The 20,211-nt window shown below is 44.4% G+C and overlaps 1 protein-coding gene and 1 non-coding gene across 2 annotated transcripts in view; both read right to left on the reverse strand.

Moving 5' to 3' along the window:
* LOC129041422 (uncharacterized) overlaps positions 1 to 9,405 on the reverse strand; it is a 35,417-nt gene extending 26,012 nt beyond the window's left edge. Inside the window, exons 1-2 of the mRNA XM_054496942.1 lie at positions 8,739 to 9,405; positions 3,272 to 3,439 (exon numbers count right to left, since the gene is read on the reverse strand). Of these exons, the coding sequence (XP_054352917.1) occupies positions 3,272 to 3,405 (134 nt within the window). The 5' untranslated portion in view covers positions 3,406 to 3,439; positions 8,739 to 9,405. The remainder of the gene's footprint in view (positions 1 to 3,271; positions 3,440 to 8,738) is intronic.
* A 9,313-nt stretch (positions 9,406 to 18,718) lies between these two features.
* Positions 18,719 to 18,820, reverse strand: LOC129041784 (U6 spliceosomal RNA). The gene has a single exon (XR_008503933.1). It is a non-coding gene; the product is annotated as a U6 spliceosomal RNA (small nuclear RNA).
* Positions 18,821 to 20,211: the final 1,391 nt, after the last annotated feature.

Below are 20,211 nucleotides of genomic sequence, written 5' to 3' on the forward strand. Positions count from 1 at the left end.
GAATGGGAGATATGAAGTCAAGCAGCAGATTCCAAGTTCGTAAGAGACTGTAACACTGTGGATGCACCACACAAAATCTCCTAAATCCCTTCCTGAGTGGGGTGATGTATTGGCAAGAGCACAAGTATCAGAGACGAGAGGACTGAAGTCAAGTCTCTGCTACTATGTAGCTTTGTGACCACTAGAAACTCTCATAACTTCAGCACTATCCACAACAGCAAAGATATGGAATCAACCCAAATGCCCATCAATGATAGACTAGATAAAGAAAATGTGGTACATATACACCATGTACTATGGAATATGGAATATGGAATATGTATTATGGATTATGGAATACTATGCAGCTATAAAAAGGTACAAGAGCATGTCCTTTGCAGGGACATGGATGGAGCTGGAGGCCATTATCCTCAGCAAACGAACGCAGGAATGAAAAATCCAATACCACAGGTTCTCACTTATAAGTAGGAGCTAAATAATGGGAACACATGGACACATGAGGGGGAACAACACACACTGTGGCTTATTGAGAGGGGGCAAGGGGAGGAAGAGCACCAGGAAGAATAGCTAATGGATGCGGGGCTTAATATCTAGGTGATGGGCTGATCTGTGCAGCAAACCATCATGGCACCCATTTACCTATGTAACAAACCTGCACATCCTGTACATGTACCCTGGAACTTAAAATAAAAGTTGAAGAAAATAATAATAGTAATAAAGTATACAGGATTCCTGAAAAAAAAAAAGAAAGTCTCATAACTTCTCTTTCCTCCTCTTTAAAATGAAAGTGTTGGATCAAATTATTTCGAAGTCCTATTAAATTCCTATGCATCTGAGACTTTGACAATGATTCCTAAATCTGCCTAGGCATCAACATCAGGTGGGAAGCTTTATAAATCCACAGCTTCCCAGCCTCCCTCTCGAAGGTTATGATTGCACTGATTTGGAGAGAAGTCTGGGAATCTCATAGTTTTAGAAAGCCCCAAAGGGTGATTCTAATGCAATGCCCGGTTTGGAAGCTTAGCCACCATATAAAAACTTTGCTAACTTTTTTCAGCTACATCTACCACCTACAGAAGAATGTTCTCCAGTGGGAATATATCTCTGATTTCATAATAATGGCTAAAGGGAAATACAGGATTCACTTCACATGAAGTCTCCTTAGGGGCACTTTACTGGAACATATTCATTGCTCAAATATGGAAAGTACCTCTATGGACTTGTATTTCGATACCTGTATGATCACCATTTTAAGCATGTGATGTGGTATCATCGTCAGCAAAATGTTTTTCATTTAAACCCATCTTAGTTTTTTCATGAAAATCAGTGCAAAAACAATTATTTCACTAGACATTTACAGCCACCACCCAGGAATATGTCTACATTGTAAAGAAAGATATATATTTGTAGCACAAACAAATAGCAGGATTAAAACGTATTATCTATACTTAGATGGTACACTGTATGGATGATAGATAACATATCGTCTATACAGCGTACCTTTAGGAAGTTTGTAGCAGATGCTATACCTGCCTAACCAACTTCACCATCTTCTTTCAGGCCTACTCATTCCAGTCAATGCATCATGGTGGGTCTAAGTTAATTTTGAAAATTCTATTTCCCTGTACAAGATACTAATTGTTGTTTTTAAGAGACAGGGTCTCATTCTGTCTCCCAGGCTGGTGTGCAGTGGTATGATCATAGCTCACTACAGCCTTGACCTCCTGGGCTCAAGCAGTCCTCCTGCCTCAGCCTCCTGAGGAGCTGGAACCACAGGTGTGCACCACCACGCTGGGCTAATTTTTCTTTATTTTTTGTAAAGATGGGGTCTCACTATGTTGCCCAGGCTGGTCTCAAACTCCTGGCCTCAAGCGATTCTTCCACCTTAGCATCCCAAAGTGCTGGAACAAGATCCTAATTTTGCAGCCCCTCTTGCAGCTGGGGACAACCATGTGATCTGTCTACAGACAATGAGACTCAAGAACCAGTCTGTTAGTGCACTCCTGGGAAATAACTTTTCCCTCCTTGATAAAAAGCAGATACTTTTTGTTACCCACATCATTGCTTCCTTCCTTAAATGCAAAGGGCCAATAGCTGATGACCATGAGGCACTAAGCCAAAGGCCCACATCTCCATACCCAGAGATGGCAGAGTAGCAAATGAAGTCACAGCTCCACAGTTTTTTTGTCCTGTGAGACAATTAAGAATCTTTATTGGGCCGGGCACGGTGGCTCACGCCTGTAATCCCAGCACTTTGGGAAGCTGAGGCAGGAAGATCACTTGACCCCAGGAGTTTAAGACCAGCCTGGGCAACATAGCAAGACAACACTCTACAAAAAAATATAAATTAGCTTGGCATGAAAGCATTCACCTGTAATCCCGGCTATTCAGGAGGCTGAGGCAAGAGGATTGCTTGAGCCCAGAAGTTGGAGGCTGCAGTGAGCTATGATCATGCCACTGTACTCCAACCTGGGTGACAGAGCAGGATCTTGTCCCTTAAAATATAAATGTGTATATATATATAGAGAGAGGGCCACGTTTCTATTAGCTACCACTAAAAATACATCTTAACTAAATCGATTTCTGGTCAGGGTTAAGTACCATCAGCAGAAAGCAACAAGCGTATCTGGGGTCATTTCAAGAACTGCTTTTCAAGAACTGCTTGAAGGATGGGAAAAGGGTGGAAGGATGGGGAGAGGTGGGGGCTGTATAGCATTTATGGAGAACGCTTGAAAGTTAGAGAAAGGAATAAAAACGGCTTTGGGTTTATCAGCTGCCACTCAAGTAGGAGAATCTTTACAATGAAAATATGTAAGGATTTTTTTTCCCAAAAATCTAAGTTAAAAAGTGGTAGGAGTCACACATTCAAATATTTTTATTGCTCTTATTCACTCGCCATTTTCTTTTGTTTTTTGTTTTTTTGGTTTTTTTTTTTGAGTCGGAGTCTCACTCTGTCGCCCAGGCTGAAGTGCAGTGGTGCAATCTCAGCTCACTGCAACCTCTACCTCCCGGGTTCAAGTGATTTTCCTGCCTCAGCCTCCCGAGTAGCTGGGATTACAGGCAAGCGCCACCACGCCCAGCTAATTCTTCGTATTTTTAGTAGAAACGGGATTTCACCATGTTGGCCAGGCTGGTCTTGAACTCCTGACCTTAGGTGATCCGACCACCTCGGCCTCCCAAAGTGTTGGGATTACAGGTGTAAGCCCCCACACCTGTCCTCACTCCCCCTCTTGAAGGCTCTGTTATCGTGAGTTCTGCCCAATGATTCTACCTCAGGAGATGCTGCATTTCAAGACTTATGAACTTCTTCTGGCACCAAGGTGTGTTCTTGGCCCCTGGACCTTGGCCCCTTTGACTCCAGTGATGCTCTCTACAAGTCGAGTCCTCTGGGATCCTGGAAGCCATATTGGAATAAAACTCTCACATCTGGAACCAGTTTCTGGAAAACATCAAGAAAGGCAACACACACTCTATCTCCTGTCTCTCTCTCCCTCTCTCTCTCTCTAACACTTAAGGAAATTAAAAAGAACCCATCAGCACATTGGCACATCAAACTCCGCAAAGGAAAATATTTGAATTTTTTCCATCTATTTTCCTCTCCGGTTCTTTATGCGTCTTGAGGAGAAAAAAGGTAGAGCTTACATTTTATGTCAACACAAAAGGCCTCCGTTTGTGTGCATTACTTATTAAACTATTCAGTGATTCAATGTCAAGGTATGTATTATACATACTTTTTTTTTTCTAGGCCATTATTAGCTTTCTTACAACACTATTATTCTTCAGCCCAGCTAATGCTTCTGTCAAAGATTTAGCAACAAGCATGGAAAATGTCAAACAGTGGGGAAGAAACCTAGCTGTTTCCACAACTACACAAAAAGCCATGTTGTCTTTTATGGAAAAGCCGCATAATTCCGCGATGAACGCCAGTGGATGTTTTATCAGGGGACAGAGTCGTGGGACGGTTTATTTGTTTTCCTCTGCACACCTGAGTCCATCTCCTCTGAATAAGTTTCCTTTCTTCTCTTGCCAATATACTTAATAAAACAGGGCCTACGTGGTTATCATCTCACCCTCTCCCCAGGAGGTACCCAGCTTAGAATGCAACAGAAATCAGCCAAGACAGTCGGTCTTGTTCTGTCTGCAGAGTAGTGTGATAAGATTTAAGGAGCACTAAGAGGCTCCTCTGGAGAAAAATATTTTCCCAACCTGCTTACCAGGGTGCCTGAAATTACAACCCTTCTGCTTTAAGGCATTGAAAGCCTCTATTAAAATGCAAATATGTTAGGTGAGTTGTTTTATCAAACTATCACATCTTAGCTTGAATTAGTTTATGGCTTAATCCAAAATCCTGAAGTAACGGGGACACAGGGCTGTTAAGTTTGGATGTGGGCAAAGATCATACAAAGATTTAGGGTTTAAAAATACATTGCCTAAGGTGCTGATCCAGGTAATAGAACAGAATAGAATAGTCTAACAGCACCAAGAATGAGGTCCAGAGTTCACACGCACAGAGACGCTCCACCCTCCTGGCAGAGCAACAGTCTGGTCCATGTCATTGAGAAGTTGTCATTCCTACCTTTCAAAGATAAATTTTAAGGCCAGGCACTGTGGCTCATACCTGTAATTCTAACAATTTGGGAAGCCAAGCTGGGAGGATCATTTGGGGTCAGGAGTTTGAGACCAGCCTGGGCAACATAGCAAAACCTCATCTCTACAAAAAAAATTGTTTTCATTAGCAGGGCGTGGTGGTGTGCGTTTGTGGTCTCAGCTATTGGGGAGGCTGAGGTGGGGTGGGAGAATCGCTTGAGCCCAGGAGGTTGAGACTGCAGTGAGCTATGATGGCGCCACTGTACTCCAGCCTGGGTGACAGAGTGAGATCCTGTATCTTAAAAAAAAAAAAAAAAAAAAAAAGATAAAGATAAATTATAAGAAGCATCACTGCACAAATGCCTTCTGTTCTTCCCACTTGAATCCGCATCCTCAGTTGGGTTTATTTACCATTTCTTCCCTGCGTAAGCCTTCCATGGACTGTTCCCACCCTCTCTCCAGCAGTTTCGGAGGCAGTATAGATCCTGTGGTCGACACGACCATCTTCTCTATATTTCCATTTCTCCTCTCCTTCCACTCCCTTGAAGTTAGTCATGGCCATTGGACTGGCTTTGGTCAATGAATTGTAAGCAAAAAAGATGACATGTGTCACTTCCAGGGAGAGGTATTTCAGAGCTGGTTTATGATTCCTCATGTTCTCTTCCTCTGCCATGGTGAACTCAGAAGCATGATGAACTTGAGATAAAAATGCTACAAGGGGCCGGGCACGGTGGCTCATGCCTGTAATCCCAGCACTTTGGGAGGTCGAAGCAGATGGATCACCTGAGGCTGGGAGTTCGAGACCAGCCTGGCCAACATGGTGAAACTCCGTCTCTACTAAAAATATAAAAATTAGCCAGGCGTGGTGGCGGGCGCCTGTAATCCCAGCCACTCAGGAGGCTGAGGCAGGAGAATTGCTTGAACTCAGGAGGCGGAGGTTGCAGTGAGCTGAGATTGTGCCATTGCACTCCAGCCTGGGCAACAAGAGCGAAACTCTGTCTCAAAAACAAACAAACAAAAAATGTTACAAGGTCAAAACAACCAACAAGAAAGGACCCAGAGAACATCTACTTGGAAAGCTGCTTAGATCTGCAGATGACTGTAACTGAACAGGAATGAACGTCTGCTGTGTCAGGCTATTGATGTCTTGGTGTTACTACTTTCGCATAACATCGCCTACCCTGGCTGATCCATTTCCCATAAATAGCACCTCAAGAAATCTCACCAGGCCCGCTCTACTACCATACACTCATCATTCAGCAAATATTCACCAAGCTCCTACTATGTGCCTGATGTAGCATAGATCCCAGAATTTCGTGCTAACAGTAAAGATAAAGTCCTTGGAATCATGAAGGTTACAACCTAGTCAAGGAAGAAAGATTATAAATAAGTTTTTGTTTTGTTTTATTTTAAGACAGAGTCTCACTGTGTGGCCCAGGCTGGAATGCAGTGGCACAGTCCAGTGGCTCAGTGTAAGGACTGAGAGTAAACTGTGGGCTCAAATCCAAGCTCCTCCACCTTCCAGCTGTGTCCCAGCACACAATACTTAACCTTTTTTGTGCCACAATTTGTTCATCTGTAAAATTAGGACATTAATAAGACCAACCTTATAAGGCTATTGTGAAAATCAAATGAATTGGTAAAAGGGATGCTGAAGAGTACCTAGCACACAGTAAAACTCTCCTTATCCAATGTTGTTATTTATCTATTTATTTATTTATTTATTGAGACGGAGTTTCACTCTTGTTGCCCAGGCTGGAGTGCAATGGCACAATCTCGGCTCACTGCAACCTCTGACTTGCGGGTTCAAGCAATTCTCCTGCCCCAGCCTCCTGAGTAGCTGGGATTACAGGCATGTGCCACCATGCTCGGCTAATTTTGTATTTTTAGTAGAGAAAGAGTTACTCCATGTTAGTCAGGCTGGTCTTAAATGCCCGACCTCAGGTCATCCGCCCACCTCGGCCTCCCGAAGTGCTGGGATTACAGGCATGAGCCACTGCACCAGGCCCCAGTGTTGTTATTTTTGTTGGTTTGTTTTGAGACGAAGTCTCACTCTGTCACCCAGGCTGGAGTGCAGTGGTGAAATCCCAGCTCACTGCAACCTCCACCTCCTGGGCTCAAGTGATTCTCTCACATCAGCCTCCCAAGTAGCTGGGACCACAGGCATGCACCACCACACCTGGCTAATTTTTTGTGTCTTTAGTAGAGACAGGGTTTCACCACATTGCCCAGGCTGGTCTCGAACTCCTGAGCTCAAGCGATCTGCCCGCCTTGGCCTCCCAAAGTGCTGGTATTACAGGCGTGAGCCACCACTCCTGGCCCCAATGTTGTTATTTTATTATCATCTTTCTGCATTACTCAGATTGAATCTCACTCCCTCCTCAAGCCTCCCACCTCATCCCAGCCTTCATTTATCTCCTTTTCCTAACTCATTTTATACTTGCTATTCATAACACATAATCCACATCTTACAACATGCTGCCTTGTTCTCTAATTGTTGGAATCACTCAATTTGGCACTTGGATCTATGGCAATTACTGTATGCTAATATGTAAAATCACACTTTGCCCTAATTCTTCATGTATGTGCCTTAGCTCTTCTCTCCAACTGTACTGACTTTCCCACAAATCAATTGTATACTTCTCTCACACCTTCACGACAGAGAGCACAATGCTAAATACAAAATGGGGATTTGCTACGTACAGATGCTCCTTGGCTTACAGTGAAGTTACACCCCAATACACCCATCATAAGTTGAAAATATCATGAGTCGAAATGCACTTAATATACCTAAGCTACCAAACATCATAGCTTAGCAGAGTCTTACCTTAAACGTGCGGCTGGGCATGGTGGCTCACGCCTGTAATCCCAGCACTTTGGGAGGCCAAGGCAGGTGGATCACCTGAGGTCAGGAGTTCGAGACCAGCCTAGCCAACATGGTGAAACCCTGTCTCTACTAAAAAATACAACAATTAGCCGGGCGTGTTGGCGGGCACCAGTAATCCCAGCTACTCGGGAGGCTGAGGCAGGAGAATTGCTGGAACCCAGGAGGCAGAGGTTGCAATGAGCCAAGATTGCATTATTGCACTCCAGCCTGGGCGACAAGAGCAAAACTCCATCTCTAAAATAAAATAAAATAAAATAAAAACAACATGCTCAGAACACCTACATTAGCCTACAGCTGGGCAAAATCATTTAACATCATGCCTATTTTCTTTTCTCTTCTTTTCTTTTTGACACAGAGTCTCGCTCTGTTTCCCAGGCTGGAGTGCAGTGGCACAATCTCGGCTCACTATAACCTCTGCCTCCCAGGTTCAAGCAATTCTCCTGCCTCAGGCTCCTGAGTACCTGGAATTACAGGCACACACCACCAGGCCTGGCTACTTTTTGTATTTTTTTAGTAGAGATGGGGTTTCACCATGTTGCCCAGGCTGGTCTTGCAAACTCCTGGCCTCAGGTGATCCACCTGCCTCGGCCTCCCAAAGTGCTGGGATTGCAGGCATGAGCCACCGTGCCCAGCCTTACATCATGCCGATTTTCTAATAAAGTGTGGAATACTGTACACAGGCATTTTGTAGACATGATGGGGGTCAAAAACACAAAGTACAATACGCAAAACAATGTGAGCAACACAGAACGCCATATTGGTTGTTTATTCTCATGATCACGTGGCTGATGGGGAGCTGTGGCTGGCTTCCACTGCCCAGCATTGCAAGACAGCAGCAAACCTGCAGATTACTAGCCCTGGAAAAGATCAAAATTCAAAAATCAGGCCAGGAACAGTGACTCACACCTATAATCCCAGCACTTTGGGAGGCCAAGAGGATCACTTGAGACTAGGAGTTCAAGACCAGTCTGTGCAATATAGTGAGTACCCTGTCCCTCCAAAAAAATTTTTAAATTCTCTAGGCACAGTGGTGCACACCTGTAGTCCCAGCTACTGGGGAGGCTGAGGCAGGAGGATCACCTGAGCCCAGGAATTGAAGGCTGCAGTGAGCCTGTGACAGCGCCACTGCACTCCAGCCTGGGTGACAGAGCAAGACCCTGTGCTTTAAAAAACAAACAAACAAAAATCACAACCTGGAGTATGGTTTCTACTGAATGCATATAGTTTTTGCACCATTGTAAACTTGAAAAATTGTAAATCTTACCATCCTAATGAGAGGTGACAGCATGCTAGCAGTCCTCACAGCCCTCGCTCACTCTCGGCGCCTCCTCTGCCTGGGCTCTTACTTTGGCAGCACTTGAGGAGCCCTTCAGCCCACCGCTGCATGGTGGGAGCCCCTTTCTGGGCTGGCCAAGGCCGGAGCCCACTCCCTCAGCTTGCAGGGAGTTGTGGAGGGAGAGGAGCGAGTGGGGAGCGGGAAGCGGGAACCGGGGCTGCCTGTGGCGCTTGCGGGCCAGCTGGAGTTCAGGGTGGGCGTGGGCTTGGCGGGCCCGCACTGGGAGCAGCCGGCCGGCCCTGCTGGCCCCAGGCAATGAGGGGCTTAGCACCCGGGCCAGCGACTGCAGAGGGTGTAATGGGTCCCCCAGCAGTGCTAGCCCACCAGTGCTGCGCTGAATTTCTCGCCAGGCCTTAGCTGCCTTCTTGCGGGGCAGGCCTCGGGACTGCAGCCCGCCATGCCTGAGCCTTCCCCCGCCTCCGTGGGCTCCTGCGCAGCCCTAGCCTCCACGACGAGCGCCACCCCCTGCTCCACGGCGCCCAGTTCCATCGACCACCCAAGGGCTGAGGAGTGCGAACGCATGGCGCGGAACTGGCAGGCAGCTCCACCTGCGGCCCGGGTGCGGGATCCACTGGGTGAAACCAGCTGGGCTCCTGAGTCTGGTAGCAACGTGGAGAACCTTTATGTTTAGCTCAGGGATTGTAAATACACCAATCAGCACCCTGCGTTTAGCTCAGGGTTTTTGAGTGCACCAATCGACACTCTGTATCTAGCTGCTCTGGTGGGGCCTTGGAGAACCTTTGTGTGGATACTCTGTATCTAACTAATCTGCTGGGGAGGTGGAGAACCTTTGTGTCTAGCTCAGGGATTGTAAAGGCACCAACCAGCACCCTGTCAAAACAGACCACTCGGCTCTACCAATCAGCAGGATGTGTGGGTGGGGCCAGATAAGAGAATAAAAGCAGGCTGCCCGAGCCAGCAGTGGCAACCTGCTTTGGTCCCCTTCCACACTGTGCAAGCTTTGTTCTTTCACTCTTTGCAATAAATCTTGCTACTGCTCAGTCTTTGGGTCCACACTGCTTTTATGAACTGTAACACTCACCTCAAAGGTCTGCAGCTTCACTCCTGAAGCCAGCGAGACCACAAGCCCACCGGGAGGAACGAACAACTCCAGACGCGCCGCCTTAAGAGCTGTAACACTCACTGCGAAGGTCTGCATCTTCACTCCTGAGCCAGCAAGACTACCAGCCCACCAGAAGGAAGAAACTCCGAACACATCCGAACATCAGAAGAAACAAACTCCAGACGCGCCACCTTAAGAGCTGTAACACTCACCGCCAGGGTCTGCAGATTCATTCTTGAAGTCAGTGAGACCAAGAACCCACCAATTCCGGACACACTAAGTTGACATTGCAAGTCAGAGACCGTCTGTACTTGGGTATTAAAACAGGGCCTTTTGTTTGGAGAACTCCAGAAATCCTCTGCTTTGGAAAACCAAGTGGAAGTTGGGGGGGGTGAATGTTTCAGACATGGAATTAACTTACATAAATCTCCAAGTAAGCCAAGCACTCTCTGGGCAGGGCCTATGCTATCCTGGGGAGAATACTGTCATGCATTTTCTTCTTAAAGGTCTCAAAAATCCTTCCAAGAGATAGTCTGACTCATTCAAGACTAAAAACCACAACTTGAGCGGGCGCCTCAGACCTCCTGGAGTGAGGACAGAGATTGCTGGCCCTCAAAGCAAGTAAAGCTCTTCCTGAAAATTAGCCGAGGGCTTCTGCAGCTATAGGAAAACAAATGCTAAGCAGAAATCGTGAGCCTGTTGAAAGCCACCCTGACCTGAACCCACTCCATGGCTTTGGAGGCCACGTAAGCTGGAGAAACAGCCACGCACAGTGCCACGGAGAACTTCTGCAATGGAGAATGGTACAGTTTGCCCATTCTGCAGCCCCTGTGCGCACGCTTTTAACATGGTTCACGCTGCAGAGAGGCAGTGTGAAATCAGGATCGACAGCCTCAAATCTGCGGCCAAAGTGTCAGAATCCAAACCACAGCTCTGCCACTCACCCTCTGCATGGTTGTGAGTTACACTAACCTCTCTCTGCCTCAATTTCTTCATCTGGAAAGTGGTTATTATAGTCGTCCCCAATGCTTATGGTTTCTATTAGGATTAAGAATTATTTTTTTACTTTTTTGAGACAGGGTCTCACTCTGTTGCCCCCGCTGGAATGCAGTGGCATGATCTCGGCTCACTGCAACCTCCATCTCCTGGGTGCAATCAATTCTTGTGCCTCAGCCTTCTGAGTAGCTGGGAATACAGGCATGCACTGCCATGCCTGGCTAACTTTTTTGTATTTTTAGTAGAGTAGTACAGACAGGATTTCATCATGTTGGCCAGGCTAGTCTCAAACTCCTGGCCTCAAGTGATCTGCCCGCCTCAGCCTTCCAAAGTGCTGGGATCACAGACATGAGCCACCGTGCCCTGCCAGGATTAAGCATTTTGAAATTTTTACAGTGTTCAGGACAGTACCTGGCTGTCAGCATTATGTAGTGTTTGTTGAATTTTTATTTATTGTATTTATTCACAGGTGTGTTTGTGTGTGTGTGTATGTGTGTGTGCGCGCGCGTGTGTATACAAACTCTAAGCATTTCCCAGGAAAATGCATTTCCTAGAAATTTCTAGGAACTCAGAAAATAAAGATGAATGAGACACAGCCTTTTCTTTTGAAGAACTCAAAGTCTATTTTAATACGTAGACTAGTTTGTTTTGTTTTTAGAGATGGGGGTCTCATTCTGTCAACCAGGCTGGAGTGCAGTGGCACAATCATACCTCACTGAAGCCTGGAATTCCTGGGCTCAAGAGATCCTCCCACCATAGCCTCCCAAGTAGTTGGGACTACAAATACGTGCCATCGTGTCCAGCTAATTTTTATTCTTTATTTTTGTAGAGACAGGGACTCGCCATGTTGTTCAGGCTGGTCTTGAACTCCTGGCCTCAAGCCATAATCCCACCTCAGTCTCCCAACAGCGTTGGGATTACAGCCGTGAGCCACCTCGCCCTGCTAACTGGTTTTTAACAGCTCTAGTAGAGATATTGGCAAAGTGCTGAGGGAAAATCCAGGAGGGGGCAAGTAACTCCATCCAGGGGTAACAGGAATGGCTACACAGAGCTCCCATCTGCAATTGAACAGAATTCAAGGTGTAAGAGGAGTTTCCTTACAATAGTGACTCCTCAACCTTCCCTTGAATTTAACTCTCCTGGGGGCTTTTTTTAAACCCAGGTTCCCAAGCCCCAGGCCAAAAGTTCTGATTCAGTAGATCTGGGTAGGACCCGAGAATTTGCCTTTCTAACAGGTTCCCACATGATGATGTTGCTGATGTTGGTCCAGGGATCCCACTGTGAGAACTGCTGCCTTACAGGACCCGGAGAAAGCAGCAAGCGCCTAGGTTCAGGAAAACAAAAGAACCTGGCCTTCTCAGGGAGCGAAGGTAGTCTGGCAGGATTGGACCAGACAGCAGTGTAGAAAATGACAAAAGATGAGGTGGGAAGAGCGCAGAGGCTGAGGCAAATCCTGAACACTTGGGGACCTTTGGAATTTGTGGCCTTAAATAACTAGATCCAACTTGTATTTCCAAAATGATTGCTGTGGTGTCAGTGGAGAATGGAATGAGACAGGGGGAGACTGGAGGAAAGGAGACTGGCTTGGAGGTTGCTGTTAGAGGCCAGAGGAGAAATAATGAGGTCAGAGCTGGTGCAGATGCAGTAGAAATAAGAAGAAACAGGCCAGGCACAGTGGCTCGTGCCTGTAATCACAGCACTTTGGGAGGCAACAGTGGTAGGATTGCTTGAGGCCGGGATATCGAGACCAGCCTGGGCAACACAGCAAGACTATAATAAAAAATTAATTAAGGGCCAGCACAGTGGCTCATGCCTGTAATCCCAGCACTTTGGGAGGCTGAGCTGGGTGGATTGCTTGAGGCCAGGAGTTCAACCAGCCTGACCAATGTGGTGAAACCCCGTCTGTACTAAAAATACAAAAATTAGCCAGGCGTGATGGCACACACTTGTAATCCCCACAACTCAGGAGGCTGAGGCAGGAGAATCACTTAAACCCAGGAGGCAGAGATTGCAGTGAGCTAAGATCATGCCACTGCACTCCAGCCTGGACGACAGAGTGAGACTCCATCTCAAAAATATATATATAGGCCGGGTGCAGTGGCTCGCGCCTGTAATCCCAGCACTTTGGGAGGCCGAGGCGGGCAGATCACGAAGTCAGGAGACAGAGACCATCCTAGCTAACACGGTGAAACCCCATCTCACTAAAAATAGTGAGACTCTGTCTCAAAAAAAAAAAAAAAAAATATATATATATATATATGTATATATATATATATATATATATATATGTATATATATATATATATATATATATGTATATATATATATGCTAGGCATGGTGGTATGTGCCTGTAGTCCCAGCTACTGGGGAGGCCGAGATAGGAGGATTTCTTGAGCCCAGGAATTCAAGACTGCAGTGAGCTATGATTGCACCACTGCACAGCCTGGGCAACAGTGTAAGACCCTGTCTTTAAAAAAATAAAACAGAATTTTAGACCAATATCCTTGATGAACATTGATGCAAAAATCCTCAATAAAATACTGGCAAACCAAATCCAGCAGCACATCAAAAAGCTTATCCACCATGATCAAGTGGGCTTCATCCCTGGGGTGCAAGGCTGGTTCAATATATGCAAATCAATAAATGTAATCCAGCATATAAACAGAACCAAAGACAAAAACCACATGATTATCTTAATAGATGCAGAAAAGGCCTTTGACAAAATTCAACAACCCTTCATGCTAAAAATTCTCAATAAATTAGGTATTGATGGGACGTATCTCAAAATAATAAGAGCTATCTATGACAAACCCACAGCCAATATCATACTGAATGGGCAAAAACTGGAAGCATTCCCTCTGAAAACTGGCACAAGACAGGGATGCCCTCTCTCACCACTCCTATTCAACATAGTGTTGGAAGTTCTGGCCAGGGCAATTAGGCAGGAGAAGGAAATAAAGGGTATTCAATTAGGAAAAGAGGAAGTCAAATTGTCCCTGTTTGCAGATGACATGATTGTATATCTAGAAAACCCCATCGTCTCAGCCCAAAATCTCCTTAAGCTGATAAGCAACTTCAGCAAAGTCTCAGGATACAAAATCAATGTACAAAAATCACAAGCATTCTTATACACCAATAACAGACAAACAGAGAGCCAAATCAGGAGGGAACTCCCATTCACAATTGCTTCAAAGAGAATAAAATACCTAGGAATCCAACTTACAAGGGACGTGAAGGACCTCTTCGAGGAGAACTACAAATCACTGCTCAAGGGAATAAAAGAGGATACAAACAAATGGAAGAACATTTCATGCTCATGGGTAGGAATAATCAATATCGTGAAAATGGCCATACTGCCCAAGGTAATTTACAGATTCAATGCCATCCCCATCAAGCTACCAATGACTTTCTTCACAGAATTGGAAAAAACTACTTCAAAGTTCATATGGAACCAAAAAAGAGCCCGCATCGCCAAGTCAATCCTAAGCTAAAAGAACAAAGCTGGAGGCATCACGCTACCTGACTTCAAACTATACTACAAGGCTACAGTCCAAAACAGCATGGTACTGGTACCAAAACAGAGATATAGATCAATGGAACAGAACAGAGCCCTCAGAAATAACGCCACATATCTACAACTATCTGATCTTTGACAAACCTGAGAAAAACAAGCAATGGGAAAAGGATTCCCTATTTAATAAATGGTGCTGGGAAAACTGTCTAGCGATATGTAGAAAGCTGAAACTGGATCCCTTCCTTACACCTTATACAAAAATCAATTCAAGAGGGATTAAAGACTTAAGCGTTACACCTAAAACCATAAAAACCCTAGAAGAAAACCTGGGCATTACCATTCAGGACATAGGCATGGGCATGGACTTCATGTCTAAAACACCAAAAGCAATGACAACAAAGCCAAAATTGACAAATGGGATCTAATTAAAATAAAGAGCTTCTGCACAGCAAAAGAAACTACCATCAGAGTGAACAGGCAACCTACAAAATGGGAGAAAATTTTTGCAACCTACTCATCTGACAAAGGGCTAATATCCATCCAGAATCTACAATGAACTCAAACAAATTTACAAGAAAAAAACAAACAACCCCATCAAAAAGTGGGCGAAGGACATGAACAGACACTTCTCAAAAGAAGACATTTATGCAGCCAAAGAACACATGAAAAAATGCTCACCATCACTGGCCATCAGAGAAATGCAAATCAAAACCACAATGAAATACCATCTCACACCAGTTAGAATGGCAATCATTAAAAAGTCAGGAAACAACAGGTGCTGGAGAGGATGTGGAGAAATAGGAACACTTTTACACTGTTGGTGGGACTGTAAACTAGTTCAACCCTTGTGGAAGTCAGTGTGGCGATTCCTCAGGGATCTAGAACTAGAAATACCATTTGACCCAGCCATCCCATTACTAGGTATATACCCAAAGGATTATAAATCATGCTGCTATAAAGACACAAGCACACGTATGTTTATTGCGGCATTATTCACAATAGCAAAGACTTGGAACCAACCCAAATGTCCAACAATGATAGACTGGATTAAGAAAATGTGGCACATATACACCATGGAATACTATGCAGCCATAAAAAATGATGAGTTCATGTCCTTTGTAGGGACATGGATGAAATTGGAAATCATCATTCTCAGTAAACTATCGCAAGAACAAAAAACCAAACACCGCATATTCTCACTCATAGGTGGGAATTGAACAATGAGAACACATGGACACAGGAAGGGGATCATCACACTCTGGGGACTGTTGTGGGGTGGGGGGAGGGGGGAGGGATAGCATTGGGAGATATACCTAATGCTAGATGACAAGTTAGTGGGTGCAGTGCACCAGCATGGCACATGTATACATATGTAACTGACTTGCACATTGCGCACATGTACCCTAAAACCTAAAGTATAATAATAATAAATAAATAAATAAATAATAATAAAAAAATAAAAAATAAAACAAGAAATACATGGACACCTTAGGGCATAGAATTAAGTAGCTCTGTGGATGCCTATACAGAATGTAAGAAAGAAGGAAGGGTTAAGGCTTGCTCCATCCTTAGCCAGCTCTGATGTCTGGATGAAGGGGGTTCTATCAACTGAGAAAAGAATGGAGGAAACAAAACAGATTTGGGGAGAAGAGATCAAAAATTCAATTTGCAGTAATTTTGAGGCTTCACTGACATCCAGCAAGCCATTAGAAATACAGGGCCAGAGCCAAGGAAAGAAGCCAAGACTAGAGATAAAGACCGGGGCATCCCTGAGCACAGGATCAGGTTAAAATCAAGGCTTTGAATACGATGGCCAAAGGAAACAGAGCTGACTGGGGGAAGAACCAGCACAAAAACCTGACTTACCCCTTTTAAATGGCTTAGCTTAGCAGTCTCAAAGAAGAAGAGAAAAGGGAGAACAAGGAAGGAGTCCAGAAGCTAGGACCCAGCAGGACTTAGCGAAGATGTTTACAGCATCCTGGTGCTAGCTCTGTCATCTGTGAATGCTATGGTTTGGATGTGTCTCCTCCAAAATTCATGTGTTGGAAACTTCATCCCCAATGCAACAGTGTTGGGAGGTGGGGCCCTTTGGGAGGCATTTAGGTCATGAAGGATCTGCCCTTGTAAATGGATTAATGCCACTGTAAAAGGGCTTGCCAGAGTGGGTCTACTCTCTCTTTCCCTTCTGCTTTCTGCCATGTGTGAACACAACAAGAAGGCCCACACCAGATGCCAGCACATTGACCTTGGACTTCCCAGCCTCCAGAGCTGTGAGAAATAAATTTCTGCTCTTTGTAAATTACCCAATCTGTTGTAATCTGTTACCGCAGCACAAACAGACTAAGACAGTGGAGCATCACAACCCCTTCTGACCTAACCTGCATATAAATGCAAAGTGCCTGCTTGTCATTATCTATTCTCAGGCCCATGGGCTGCCTGCTCTTCCTGGTTCTGCTCCTATCACAGGGGCCTGGCCCGTGGAAATTATGTTTCTCAGGCTTCTTGACCAACTGGCTTCTGGTGAATTTCCACCAAAGAGTGGCACTGGCAGGAGATTGCAGGGAGAGGAGTAGTAAAAGTTATTCCTCCCCCACCCCTTTTCTTCCCCAACCCTTGCCCTATCTATCCCTTCTGGAGTGTCTCATGAGAGCTGTGCTGGGTCTCAGCATGTATCCCAGCTCCTGGAATGTGGTGACATTCCCTCTGTCTTCCGTCCCTCCAGCTGTGTGTGGGTGGGGAGTCACAGCTTGCTGCTGTTGCTCATCTCTGCAATGACTCACTAGCCCATTTGATTTTCAGCTCTTCCAATATCTGACAACTAGTTCCCTGTATTTGAATTTCTTCTATTGAATTAGCTGGTATGGGCCCTGTTGTTGTCCTCACTGGTGCCTGACTGATAAACATACAATGATAATCCATCAGCTTCTCCCCCCACCAGTGTGTCAGGCATCAGAATCTTATTCAGGCTGGGATTATCCAAGCTGATATTAACAAAGCCTGTCATTTAAAAGTTAAGCAGAAAAGCAATTTTTAAAGAGGTGGTAAATAAAGATAAAACCTGAAATAAATACATTGTACAACATAAAGCAGTAAAATGATAAATGAGTTCAAAAGCTGGTTTTTTTGATAAGATGACTAAAATAAACCTCTGACAAATTTAATTAAGGGAATATTTTTAATTAGAAATGAGAAAGGAGATAGGACAATTTATAGAAAATAGATTTTCCCCAAAATCCAAAGAGAATGTTGTGCATTCTTCTAGACTAATAAACTGAAATCGTCAATGAAATAATTTCTAGAAAGATATAGATTACTAAAAATAATCCAAGTATAAATCCAAACAGAATAACAACTAAGAAAAAAATTGAGAAAACCATCCAATAACAATCCCAAAACTGCAGTTGGTCCCATTATTTCCACCAGGGCAATTTTTATATGTTTAAGAAACAGATAATTTTAATGTTGTATAAAGTGTACAGAGTGGGCCTGGTGTGGTGGCTCACACATATAATCCTAGCACTTTGGGAGGCCCAGGTAGGCGGATTGCTTGAGCTCAGGCATTTGAGACCAGCCTGGGCAACATGGCAAAACCCCGTCTCTACTAAAAATACAAAAATTAACCAGACATAGGGTATGTGTGCCTGTAGTCTCAGATACTTGGGAGGCTGAGATAGGAGGATCACTTGAGCCTGAAAGGTTGAGGCTACAGTGAGCTGTGTTTGCACCACTGCACTCCAGCCTGGGTAACAGAGTGAGACCCTGTCTAAAAAAAAAAGTGTGCAAAAAGAGATGAGTTCCTTTATGTCTATTTGGCAAGCATGAACTTCTTCTCAAACCCTGATAAAGATAAAACACACAAAAAGAAAATTATAGGCACAGATAACATGAATATGGATAGGAAAAGCTTAAAGAAAATTCTCACCTCTAAAAAGGAACTTGTTTTACTATACTTCAAATCTTCAGAAGGATGGTAAGTTTTTTTTTGTGGGGAGGAGGGTGCTGTAACAGCTTCACTGAGATATAATTCTTTTTTTTAGATGGAATTTCGCTCTTGTTGCGCAGGCTGGAGTGCAATGGCACGATCTTGGCTCACTGCAACCCCCGCCTCCCAGGTTCAAGCGATTCTCTCGCCTCAGCCTCCCGAGTAGCTGGGATTACAGGCGCCTGCCACCACGCCCAGCTCATTTTTGTATTTTTAGTAGAGACGGAGTTTCACAATGTTGTCCAGGCTGGTCTCAAACTCCTGACCTCAGGTGATCCACCAGCCTCGGCATCCTAAAGCGCTGGGATTACAAACATGAGCCACGAAGCCTGGCCTATATTCTTATACTACAAAAAATATGGACTTTATAAATCTATGTCATCCTGATGCAAGGGCCGTGCAAATTTCCACTGTACTGTTTCAACTTCAGTGTATGTGCTCCTAACACGAGCACAAAGGGTGATAACTTTACAAGTTAAGTTGAAAGAAATCACAGAGGATGGATGGTTTGTATGTTATCAAAGTAAACAACCACTTGACAAAACTGCCAAAGCTAAAATCAAAGGGAAGCTATCTGGAGCAAACGTTCACAGCAAATATAACAAAAAGTTCTGTGTTATGTAAAGAACTTACACATGTTGGGCCGGGCGCAGTGGCTCACGCCTGTAATCCCAGCATTTTGGGAGGCTGAGGCCGGTGGATCACTTGAGATCAGGAGTTGGAGACCAGCCTGGCCAACATAGTGAAACCCCGTCTCTACTTAAAATACAAAAAAATTAGCCCGGTATTGTGGAGGGCACCTGTAATCCCAGTACTTGGGAGGCTGAGGCAGGAGAATCGCTTGAACCCAGGAGGCAGAGATTGCAGTGAGCCAAGCCAAGATCACACCATTGCACTCTAGCCCAGGCAACAAGAGTGAAACTCCATCTCAAAAAAAAAGAACTTACGCATGTTGGAACAAAAAAAAAAAAAAGGACTTACGCATGTTGATACCAAAAAAAAAAAAAAAAATTAAGTCTCCAATATGTAAACTGGCAAAAAACTTGAGGAGACAATTCATGAAAAAAGAGATACTATTAGTAAACAAGTGTGTGAAAAAATGTTCAACTTTGCTGTGATCAAAGAAATAGAACAGTGTGAGAGCATCTGACACCCACTACATTAAGATAGTTGGGTTTTTTTTTTTGAGGCAGAGTCTCTCGCTTTGTCACCCAGGCTGGAGTGCAGTGGTGCAATCTCAGCTCACTTCAGCCTCCACCTCCCAGGGTTCAGTGATTCTCATGTCTCAGCCTCCCAAGTAGCTGGGATTACAGGTATGTGCCACCACGTCTGGCAAATTTTTGTATTTTTAGTAGAGACGGTGTCTTGCCATGCTGGCCAGGCTGGTCTCAAACTCTTCGCCTCAAGTGATCCACTCCCCTTAAGTGATCCACCTGCCTCAATCCCTTAAAGTGCTGGGATTTACAGGCATGAGCCACCATGCCCGGCCCCCTACATTAGGAGAATTTTAAGAATTACCTAGTATTACAACACTGTGGTAAAGCGAGTTCACGCATACGATATTGGACATGAGGGATCATCTTAAAATTTCATAATATCCCTTTATCCCAAGGAATTTTTAGAGATTAAAAAATAAAACTACATGAGATTTTTTTGCAATGTGATTTCTAACAAGAAAAATAAATTTACATATATGTGTATATATCTATGTATTTTTGTGTGTGGATATATATATGTATATATGTACACATATACATATATACATATGTGTGTGTGTGTGTGTGTATAGATATAGATAGATAGACAGATAGATAGATAGATAGATAATGTCTCATTTTCCCATCT

The sequence above is a fragment of the Pongo pygmaeus genome, chromosome 6 (genome assembly GCF_028885625.2).
Source record: "Pongo pygmaeus isolate AG05252 chromosome 6, NHGRI_mPonPyg2-v2.0_pri, whole genome shotgun sequence".
In the NCBI taxonomy this organism is placed as follows: Eukaryota; Metazoa; Chordata; class Mammalia; order Primates; family Hominidae; genus Pongo; species Pongo pygmaeus.